Genomic DNA, 12,071 nt, shown 5'->3' on the forward strand with positions numbered 1-12,071 from the left:
TCGCCCCTCCCTGACGAGATCCTGGCGTCGGTATGCTGAGACCGCCGGTCAGACATACTACATCCGGTAAAACCACTTTTTTAGACAACCTAGACACAGAAGCATCTACTACAGGCGGGATTTCCCACTTTTTCCTGTCCTCCTCAGGGAAAGGAAAAGCAATGAGAACCCTTTTTGGGATCTGGAATTTTTACTCTGGGTTTTCCCAGGATTTTTCAAACAATGCGTTTAATTCCTTAGACACAGGGAATGTAAGAGAGGATTTCTTATTATCAGTAAAGTACGCCTTCTCTACTTGCTCAGGTACCTTATCAGTAATGTGTAAAATGTCCCTAATAGCCTCAATTATGAGTTGCACCCCCTTAGCAAGGGATGCATCTCCCCCCTGCATATCTCAATCACTGTCCCCTGTATCAGAGTCGGTATCCGTGTCAGCTTGCATTATCTGGACAAGAGCATGGTTTTTAGGGTAAATAATTGGGGTCTCTGAAGAGGTAGTGGGAGCTGAATATGACAAAACCTCAACAGACTTTCTCAAAACCTGTGTTTCAGTCTCATCTGAGATGAAATATGGGATATCATTCCAGTAATGGAATCCACCCGTGGGGGTTCGGATTCAGAAGGCTGAGACAGTATATTACAGTCCTGAGTACATGGAATAGACTCTTCTGGAGAAGATACACACACTGCAACACAGGTTAGAGTTCGCAGACATGTTTATGTGAACTATACAAACACACACATAGGAAAATGCAGAGTTTTCCCCAGAGTACCATCAGAGAGACACAGAGTATAAGGAGCCAGCCACACAGCGCCCCAGTGGGCAGTTTATACAGTAAACAGCTGGCGCTGACTGAATAACCTTAATAGATTAAATAGCTAATATGTCACTCTCCCCCCTGTCTATAACACCCTGGTACCGCAGAGGTATGCTGGAGTTATGTGGAGGGCAGCACTCCCTGTCAGCGTCTCTTCAGTGTGATTTGCAGGGAGAAAATGGTGCTGGTGAGTGCTGGATCTGCTCTGAGGAAGAAGCCCCGCCCCCTGTAATGGCACGTCTTCCCGCTTCCAGTGATTATACTGGCCTCAGGTGATTTGGCTGCTAACAGTGGGATTAGCCCCTGTTAGCATCTGTGACCAGTGTAGGGTATGTGCGCTGGCCCAGGGCACCCCTCACAGCGCAGCACTTCAAGTACCGCTGAGCCCTCCGGAGCGCAGCCTGTCAGAACTGCGCTCCTACCCTTGTGCCGCTATTCCCGCCGGCGTCCCGCTTACCGGGGCGCCACCGTCATACTCACCACTCCATCTTTAGGCTCTGTTAGGGGGCTGCAGCCGTGCTGCGGGAGTGAGCGGTCGCCTCGTTGGCTTGCGATCAGCACCCTCAGGAGCTCAGTGTCCTGTCAGCGGAGATATAGAACCATTAACTGCTACAGTTGGTTCCTACTCCCCCCTCTAAGTCTCACGAAGCAGGGAGGCTGTTGCCAGCAGCCTTCCTGTACCTAACGCTTAGAAAAAAACAATAAAACTAGTTCCCCTAGCTGTGACCGGCTCCACCGGGCACATTTTCTAAACTGAGTCTGATAGGAGGGGCATAGAGGGAGGAGCCAGCCCACACTATTAAACTCTTAAAGTGCCAGTGGCTCCCAAAGGACCCATCTATACCCCATGGTACTAATGGGGACACCAGCATCCTCTAGGACGTAAGAGAAAATACAGCAAGAAAGTTTAACACTAAAATGTAATGCACCTTACAAATGTGTTGGCTGGCTATGAAAATATCTTCCTTTATTACAGTAGCAGTTCAAGTACAATATATTTCCGACACAGCAACAGTGTATACGCATATAGCAGCTCCGGGCTCATCCAAGCAAGTGTTTGTTTCCTATTACGTTAAATAAAATAAATCATACATTTAAAAAAAAAAAAAAAGTCACTATATTAAATTCATTTCCCAGTCATGTTAATGATCACAATTTATGCATAAACGACAAGATGAGATGTATGATGCATTGATTAAGGAGAGTCTTTGTGTAACCCTCTAAATCTTATTAACTGTTTTTCTTACAAGACTGACGAGACTATTTTAAATAACAATAAAATCAGACATTGTATTTTACTCAGATTACATAAAGGAAAAATAGGATTTTAGTTGCCTACCAGTAAATCCTTTTCTCGTAGTCTGTAGAGGATGCTGGGGTCCACATTAGTACCATGGGGTATAGACTGGTCCACCAGGAGCCAATGGCACTTTAAGAGTTTGAGAGTGTGGGCTGGCTCCTCCCTCTATGCCCCTCTTACCAGACTCAGTCTAGAAACTGTGCCAGAGGAGACTGACATCTTCGAGAGACGGATTATACACAGATAGTGGCGAGATTCACACCAGCTCACACATACAAGACACATCAAGCTAACTAGCTTGAAACTCAGCAACAGCTGAAACATTACTTACCATGTAACATGCAGTACTCACCTAAAACAAAGCTGTACTGAACCAAATAATGATAGCAGGAAAACAAAGCGCTGGGCGGGCGCCCAGCATCCTCTATGGACTACGAGAAAATTATTTACCGGTAGGCAACTAATATCCTATTTTCTCTTACGTCCTAGAGGATACTGGGGTCCACATTAGTTCCATGGGGATGTACCAAAGCTCCCAGATCGGGAGGGAGAGCGCGGAGGCTCCTGCAGAACAGACAGACCAAACTTCAGGTCCTCAGAGGCCAAAGTATCGAACTTGTAGAACTCTGCAAACGTATTCGACCCAGACCAAGTTGCTGATCAGCAAAGTTGTAACGCCGAGACACCCCGGGCAGCCGCCCAGGAAGACCCAACCTTACGAGTAGAGTGGGCCATAAAAGACGTAGGACACGGCAATCCCACCGTAGAATACGCTTGCTGGACAGTGAACCTGATCCAGCGAGAGATCGCCTGCTTAGAAGCAGGACACCCTATTTTCTTGGGATCATACAGGACAAACAGAGTCCGATTTTCTGTGACGATCAGTTGTCCTCACATAGATTTTTAGAGCCCTTACAACATCCAAGAACTTTGATGAAATTGAGGAGTCAGTCGCAGCTGGCACCACAATAGGTTGGTTGATATAAAATGCCGGAACAACCTTCGGAAGAAACTGCTGACGTGTCCGAAGTTCAGCTCTATCTTCATGGAAGATCAAGTATGGGCTTCTACATGACAAAGCCCCCAACACTGACACATGTCTAGCAGAAGCTAAGGCCAACAAAGTGACAGCCTTCCACGTGGGAAACTTGACCTCAACCTCCTGTAGATGTTCAAACCAGTCCGACTGGAGGAACTGCAACACCACATTAAGATCCTAGGGCGCCATAGGCGGTACAAAGGGAGTTGGATGTGCAGAACTCCCTGCAAAAAAGTCTGAACCTCAGGGAGGGCAGCCAACTGTTTCTGAAAGAAAATGAACAGGGCCGAAATTTGGACCTTTATGGATCCCAACCTCAGACCCATATGCAGGAAGAGGAGAACCTCAGACCTGCTTGCAGGAAGAGGAGAAAACATCCCAGTTGAAACTCCACCATAGGAAACTTCTTGGACTCACACCAAGATACATATTTTTTCCAAATACGATGGTAATGTGTAGACGTTACTCCTTTCCTAGCCTGTATCAGGGTAGGAATAACCTTGTTTGGAATGCCCTTCCGAGCTTGTATCTGGCGTAAACCCTCCATGCGGTCAAACGCAGCTGCGGTAAGTCTTGATAGGCGAACAGCCCCTGCTGCAGCAGGTCCTCCCGAAGAGGAAGAGGCCTCGGCTCTTCTAGCAGTGGATCCAGAAGATCCACGTACCAAGCCCTTCTTGGTCAGTCTGGAGCAATGAGGATCGCTTGAACCCTTGTTCTCCTTATGAGCTTTAGCACTCTTGGAATGAGTGGGAGTGGTGGAAACACGTACACAGACAGGAAAACCCAGGGAGTCACTAGGGCGTCCACCGCCACTGCTTGCGGGTACCTCAACCTGGTACAATATCGCCGAAGCTTCTTGTTCAGACGAGTGGCCATCATGTATATTTGAGGTACACCCCAAAGATCTGTTACCTCCTTGAACACCTCCAGATGGAGAGCCCACTCTCCTGGATGGAGATCGTGTCTGCTGAGGAAGTCCGCTTCCCAGTTGTCTACTCCCAGAATGAAGATTGCGGACAGCGCCAACGCATGTTTTTCTGCACAGAGGATGATTCTTGTTACCTCTGACATTGCAGCTCTGCTCTTCGTTCCGCCCTGTCGGTTGATGTAAGCCACTGTCGTTACTTTGTCCGACTGCACTTGAATGGCCCGATTTCTCAGAAGATGGGCCGCTTGGAGAAGACCGTTGTAGACGGCTCTTAGTTCTAGAGTGTTTATAGGCAGGCCGACTTCAAGACACGACCACCTTCCTTGGAAGGTCTCCCCTTGAGTGATTGCGCCCCAGCCCCGGAGACTTGCATCCGTGGTTAGAAGGATCCAGTCCTGAACCCCGAACCTGCGGCCCTCCAGAAGGTGAGGTAGTTGCAACCACCAGAGGAGTGAAATCCTGGCCTTTGGTGACAGACGCATTCTCTGGTGCATATGTAGATGGGATCCCAACCAATTGTCCAGATCATCCAGTTGGAAGGACAGAGCATGAAACCTCCCGTACTGTAGAGCCTCGTAAGAGGCCACCATCTTTCCCAGAAGGCGAATGCACTGATGAACCGACACCCAGGCTGGATTCAGGACATCCCGGACCATTGTTTGTATCACCAACGCTTTTTCCTATGGAAGAAACACCCTCTGCACTTCCGTGTCGAGGATAATTCCCAGAAAGGACAACCTCCTGGTTGGTTCCAAATGTGATTTTGGAAGATTCAGATCGTCCAGATATGGAATTATGTTCACCCCCCGTCTGCGGCGGCGAACCATCATTTCCACCATCACCTTGGTGAATACCCTCGGTGCTGTGGAGAGGCCAAATGGCAGGGCCTGGAACGGATAGTGACAGTTCAACAGTGCGAAGCGGAGATAAGCCTGATGCGGCAGCCAAATCGGAATGTGGAGGTACGCATCCTTGATATCCAGGGATACCAGGAATTCCCCCTCTTCCAGACCTGATATCACCGCCCTTAAAGACTCCATTTTGAACTTGAACTCCTTCAGAAAGGGATTTAGCGATTTTAGGTTCAGAATGGGCCTGACCGAACCATCCGGTTTCAGTACCACGAAAAGGTTCGAATAGTAACCTTTGTTTTGCATATGAGGGACCGGTACAATAACCTGTGCCTCCAACAACTTCTGGACGGCTGCCTGCAGGACAGCTCTGTCTGCCAGCAAAGCTGGCAAGCCTGATTTGAAGAATCGGTGATGAAGGAGATCTTGAAATTCCAGCCGGTACTCCTGGGACACGATATCTTGCACCCAGGGATTCAGGCCGCACGACACCCAGATGTGATAGAAATGCCTGAGTTCGCTCCCACCAGCCCCACCTCTGTGGCGTGCAGTCCACAGTCATGTGGAGGACTTCGGCGTACCTGAAGCAGGTTTCTGTTCCTGGGAACCCGCAGCAGCAGGTTTCTTGGATTTGGGCCGACCTCCCCGAAATAAGGTGTTGGACTGTCTGGCCTTTCTTTGCTTGGCAGCCCGAAAGGGCTGTGATGCATTTGAAGAAAAGGGTTTCTTCGTAGCAGGTGCAGCTCATGGAAGAAAAAGTGACTTCACCGCTGTAGACGTGGAGATCCACTCATCTAACGCTTCCCAAGAGAGCCTGACCTGTGTAGGGTAGGGTCTCCACACTACTCCTGGATTCCGCATCGGCAGACCACTGTCGCCGCCACAGTCCTCAACGAGCGGAGACAGAAATGGAAGAAATTCCTGCAGCCATGGAACCCAGGTCTTTCTTGGATTCTACCAGAAATCCTGCCGAATACTGAATGTTACGCAAAAACAATTCAACATCAGATTTATCCATAGTATCCAAATCTTCAAGTAATGTACCTGACCACTTTACTATAGCTTTGGCAATTCAAGCACTGGCAATAGTGGGACGTAATATAGCCCCTGAAGCCGTGTACATGGATTTGAGCGTATTATCAATTTTATGATCAGCCGGTTCTTTCAAGGCGGTGGATCCTGGGACAGGTAAAAACCACCTTTTTTGAGAGTCTGGATACCGGAGCGTCAAAAATGGGCGGGTTTTCCCATTTTTTCCTATCCTCCACAGGGATAGGAATCGCCACCTGGACCCTTTCAGGAATCTGGAATTTTTACTCAGGGTTTTCCCAAGCTTTTTCAAAAACAGCATTTAATTCTTTTGACGCAGGAAATGTTAGCAAGGCTTTCTTATTTTCAGTGAAGTAAACCTCAACCTGCTCAGGTGTTGTATCAGTAATATTCAACACATTCCTAATGGCCTCTATCATCAACTGCACCCCTTTTGCAAGAGATGCTGCCCCCCTCAACACATCCCCATCACCGTCTGCAGTGTCAGAATCGGTAAGCATGTCATCATGCATAATCTGTGCAAGAGCACGTTTTTGGGAATATACAGCGTGGGGCCCTGAGGTAACAGAACTGGGCCAGTCTGCCATAGAGTTCTGTAAAGCCTGAGTTGCATACTCATTCTGTGCAACCCTAGTAGAAATCTGAGAAATCATAGATTTGATAGAGGATAACGGGATCGGTATGAAATGCCTCCAGTCGAAATCCCGACAGTAATTGACCGACGGTCAAAATCCCGACATGTCAAATGCAGACAGGTCAAAATACAGACATGCATTTTTCAGTGTTTTGTGTGTGTGTATATATGACGACATAGGTCGACATGGACACCATATGTGTGCCGCGTCCTCTCGCATGGCTCGGCTCACTATTATATTCCCCCTCCAGGTCCACTGGGATGGTAAAGTATGAACAAGTCGGTTTCAATGGAAAAATCATGATAAACTCATGTCGGCATTTCACATGTTTCTTCTTTTTTTCATGTTCTCGGTATTTTGACCTTGTCAGTATTTTAAATGTCGGTATTTTGTCCATGTCGGGATTTTGACCGTCGGGATTTTGATTGGAGGTAAATTGACTGCATCCCAGGATAACCACTCAGGCTCCCTTGCCTGTATCTGTGCTAAAACAGTGCAATCCTGATTACATGGAATGGGATCATCCTGAGAGGACATATCCTCTGCAGCATATGACACAGAGTCCCTGGACATAGCTTAATGGAGACAACAGACAGTCCACACAGACACAGGGGAGGGCAGACAGAGTTTCACCCCCAAGAATGGCAAGAGAGACACAGAGATTGGAGCCAACCCACACACAGAGCTTTTTAGGTAAAGGGAGACCCCCAACCAGCGCTGACTGTGCACCTTAATAGGTTACACAGTCTTTACACAGCCTCCCCCACCTTCTACAACCCCCTGGTACCGTGAGAGATAGCTGGAGTTGTTCTGGAAGGACTTGCTCTTCACTGACAGGTTATGCAGGCATGAAAATGGCGCTGAACACTGCTGGGTCTGCTCTGAGGAGAAGCTCCGCCCCAAAATGGCGCTGTCCTCCTGCTCTTCAGAAGATTATACTGGCCTGAGGAATTATGCTGGCAGCGATCCAGGGACCCTGACAGGCTGGAAGGTCAGTGTAGAGTGTAGGCGCTGGCTCAGGGCGCCCCTCACAGCGCCGCACTATGTACCGCTGAGCCCCGGAGCGCAGTTAGTACTGCGCACCATACCCTGTTGCCGCCCTCTTCACACCAGTCCCCCGCTTGCTAGGTGGGTCGGTAACTCACTCTCCACTAATCTTCTGGCTCTGTAAGGGGGTGGCGGCATGTTGCTGGGGTGAGCGATCCTCTGTGGCGGAGAACGATCGATCCCCTCAGGAGCTCAGTGTACCGTCAGCGGAGATAGTGGCTCAGACCCTGCAGGGCGGACACTACACCCCCCCTTAGTCCAACGAAGCGGTTGCCAGCAGCCTCCCTGTAAAAAAATAAACTCTAAAAAAAAAACAACAACTTTTTCTAAAGAAGCTCTGTAGAGCTCCCCTAGCTGTGACCAGCTCCTCCGCGCACATTTTCTAAACTGAGTCTGGTAGGAGGGGCATAGAGGGAGGAGCCAGCCCACAATCTCAAACTCTTTAAACTGCCAATGGCTCCTGGTGGACCAGTCTATACCCCAAGGTACTAATGTGGACCCCAGCATCCTCTAGGACAGGGCTGGCCAAACCAGTCCTCGAGATCTACCAACAGTTCACATTTTCCAGACCACCTAGCTGGTGCACAGGTGTAGTCATTACTAATTAAGATGTGCTGCATTCATTCCTGACAATTCTACAGATCTCCAGGAGGCCTAGAAAACATGAACTGTTGGTAGATCTCGAGGACCGGTTTGGCCAGCCCTGCTCTAGGACGTAAGAGAAACCATTGTCACAGTTACATGTTAGCTCTACTTGTTAATATGAAAATTAAAACATCGGTCAGACATGCCGGAAACTCACCACTGCCTACATCTCACATGTGCGATTTTGAACAATTGAACCCAAGGCAAAAGCAGTCAGCTTTCTATTGAACCACCCAGGGAATAATAATACATGGGCACCTGAATCAATCTCGCTGGATTTTCACCATGTGTGGGCCAACAGAAGAGTTAAAAAAAAAAAAAAAATGTCCACTGTTGCAAACAAAATCTGCTACTAAATAAACTCTATACAAAACATCTGCCCTGTTCAGCACTCAGAGTGGTAATTCCACATATAATCTGACGGTGGAAAACAAATTAAAATAAAGGGGGACCCCTAAAACAAACATGGGTTGGCTTTCTTAAACTCATTATACTATTGGTTTGTCACTCTGCAATACAACTTACTGTGCGAGTACCCAGAATATCCAGCAATATTTCATATGGAGAACCCTCTGAGTACAGAGCGCATATATTGCAGAAACTCACTATCTTGTGTTAGCCTTAAGCCAGTGGTTTCCAAACTTTTTTGAATCACGGCACCCTAGATTATCAGAATTTTTTTCACGGCACCCCTAGGCCAAAAATTTCTTATTGAGAAATTTAGAAAGAAATATTACATTAAAGTAGATTGCGTTTATATGTCATCTTTAGGGTCAGTTGTGTGGTGAGGGACAAGATTTGCTTCTGTTTGGCCACATATTTTATGACTGGCAGCCACCAGCACTGGTTTTGCTATTATATTGACCATGAATAATTTGAATTGGTCCTGGACCACCAACCCAGGGCACCCCTGCAAGTGTCCCGAGGCACCCCAGGGAGCCATGGCACACAGTTTGGGAACCTCTGCCTTAAACCTTAGTTTGTGAAACACTGGACTAGTACAGGGTTATTCTTCTCCATAAATATATGTAGATCTCCCTCAATGGTACCTTTAAAATATTAGTAGCAGTAACAGCCAGCAAAATGGGGATGAAATATTTTAACAGGTTGTGTAGAATGTAGAACAGACGACAATCAGGACAAGGGGGGGGGGGGGGGGGGGAATCAGTTGCGAACATAGGTGTCAGTGATAGCGACAAGTCTTCCTTACATGACAGTCAGTCCGTACAGAGGGATGTGGTGTAAAACTGTAATGGAGTGTCAGTTTATGTTCTATGTACATCACTTCGATAAAAGGAAGGAGGAGGGGAATCATGAACAGGGTTACTGGTCCTTCTTGCTCTCTATTGGAGGTTGGTCCTTCTCAGTCTCTGGTTCTGTGTCGTCTTGATTCTTCCAAAGTTTCTTTGCTTTCTGATACAGTTCATTTAGATTGAACTCTCTAATAACATTTTCCTGCAAGACATAGAAGAGAGTGGTTAGTTCAATCTAGGCAGAATCATTAAAGCCTACATACAAAACTAACTATGCCATGCTTTGTGGTGAAATTAAATGAAATAAAAACCCATGCTTGTAAGAATAAGTTAAAGGCTAGCGTGTATGCCGATATAATACTGTACTATCAAATCTACAATTAAGTTATGGAGTTTTTTCTTTTATTCAGGGTTATATTTATATTTAAAACAACATTTATAAAGTTTTTTGGGTTTTTTAATAAAGAGCTAAATGTAGGGCTTTGGGCCTGATCCTTCTTAACTTAGGAATTAAAGGGCATAATTAATAATATGCCATAACAACCATGACTAAGCTGAGTATTGCAAATTAAGGTTTGGAGGGCCACCCGTTATCCATCACGCATCTATCGCCTTTAAAATATTTTTTTTTTTCCTATACCAAAATCTCAATATCATAATGATTCCTATTCAACTGAACCAACGACACTGCCATCCCTGGTCCTTCGTTCCCTTATGCAGCCTCACTGGTGTCACAGTTCGTGCCTGATACAGTTCATGGAAAGCTTCCTGCAGCAGGAATCACTGGTCATGGTTTGGTAAACATTACTATGGCCAGTGGGACACACCAGTCACGTGGGCAGATCATAGCGGCTTTTAGCAAGCAGCTCTGGAGAGCAATAATGAGCCAGCTGTGGATCAATGTCTTATAGCAAACAGTATATTTTGGTCACTGCTAATGCAGGCTTGCTATAACCCATGCCTGGCCCTACTTCTGGCATCCGATAGACCGTGAATGAGGTAAAGGGTTAGAGATTGAATAGGAAAGTAATTATGACTGAATTTTGATTTTAGACACATAAAACATTCTCAGATTCACAGCAACAAAAAAAACGCTAAAATGTTTAAACAGTCAGGGCACATGTACAGATCATTTTGGCAATTATTATACCTTTAATTGTGTAGTGCAGTTTCCAAAACTCCAAAGTCCAGGGATTAGATACCCATGCTTGAGCATAGGTTACTGTGAGGTAGATGTATTAGGGGTCGCTATGAGGGATATGTGCGCTGATACTGCTTCTCCCTCATGTATCAATGCGATTACAAGAGAGCAAGCCGATATGCAGGGCATTGCATGAACGGTCAGTAGCACTGATTGTTCCAACACTAGCAGCCATCGATTTAGACAGCTGTAGGTGTCCTTGCCTATACACCACAGGGGGTGGGGGAGGGAACCTAAGAAGGATCCATGCGCAGGGGCAGTTGGGAACAATGCAGACAGCACCCGCGCAGTAAAAGCACAAGCGCCGATAACAAAAGCCGTAAGTAGGAAAGCAGAGATCACCAAGCAGGTGATTTACCGCTCTCCCACCACGAAAGGAAGTAGATTAATACAGGATAAAAAAAGGGGCAGACTAGATGGGCCAAGTGGTTCTTATCTGCCGTCAATTCTATATTTCTATGCTTTCGAAAATTAGACTCACTTCACTGCGATCTGGAGGCGAAGCGGGTCCTTTCAATTAACGGCCACAGCCTGCATGTTCATGCAGTTTACCAATGAATTAGTAGCCCAGTCAATTTGATTATTTAACTATCTGGACTTGAGCAGTGTACATCCTTGCAGCTTTAAAAAAAACGAGTTTTATCGTAAGAACTTACCCTTGTTAAAACTCTTTCTGCGAGGTACACTGGGCTCCACAAGTCTGGACAATGGGGTGTAGAGTAGGATCTTGATCCGAGGCACCAACAGGCTCAAAGCTTTGACTGTTCCCAGAATGCACAGCGCCGCCTACTATATCACCCCGCCTCCCAGCACAGGAGCTCAGTTTAGTTAACCAGCCTAATGCAGTAGCAGGAAGAGAGACGACAACGGTTAGTAGCCACATACACCACACTCACACGACGGGAGAAGTGTCAGCGGCTAATGCCATACCAACCCAAAGAAGCTAAGTGCGTCAGGGTGGGCACCTTGTGGAGCCCAGTGTACCTCGCAGAAAGAGTTTTAACAAAGGTAAGTTCTTACCATAAAACTCGTTTTCTGCTGCGGGGTACCCTGGGCTCCACAAGTCTGGACAATGGCGATGTCCTAAAGCAGTTCCTTATGGGAGGGGACGCACTGTAGCGGGCACAAGAACCCGGCGTCCAAAGGAAGCATCCTGGGAAGCGGCTTTATCGAAGGCATAGAACCTTATGAACGTGGTCCCGGAGGACCACGTAGCCGCCTTGCACAATTGATCAAGGGTCGCACCACGTTGGGCCACCCAAGAAGGTCCAACAGACAGAGTAGAATGGGCAGTAATATGAACA

General features: G+C 47.0%; 1 protein-coding gene across 1 annotated transcript in view; it reads right to left on the reverse strand.

The window, feature by feature from the left end:
- Window positions 1-1,759: 1,759 nt before the first annotated feature.
- TMX2 (thioredoxin related transmembrane protein 2) overlaps window positions 1,760-12,071 on the reverse strand; it is a 109,809-nt gene continuing 99,497 nt past the window's right edge. Inside the window, exon 8 of the mRNA XM_063958465.1 lies at window positions 1,760-9,768. Coding sequence (XP_063814535.1) covers window positions 9,637-9,768 — 132 coding nt within the window. The 3' untranslated portion in view covers window positions 1,760-9,636. The remainder of the gene's footprint in view (window positions 9,769-12,071) is intronic.

The sequence above is a fragment of the Pseudophryne corroboree genome, chromosome 3 (assembly GCF_028390025.1).
Source record: "Pseudophryne corroboree isolate aPseCor3 chromosome 3, aPseCor3.hap2, whole genome shotgun sequence".
NCBI lineage: Eukaryota > Metazoa > Chordata > Amphibia > Anura > Myobatrachidae > Pseudophryne > Pseudophryne corroboree.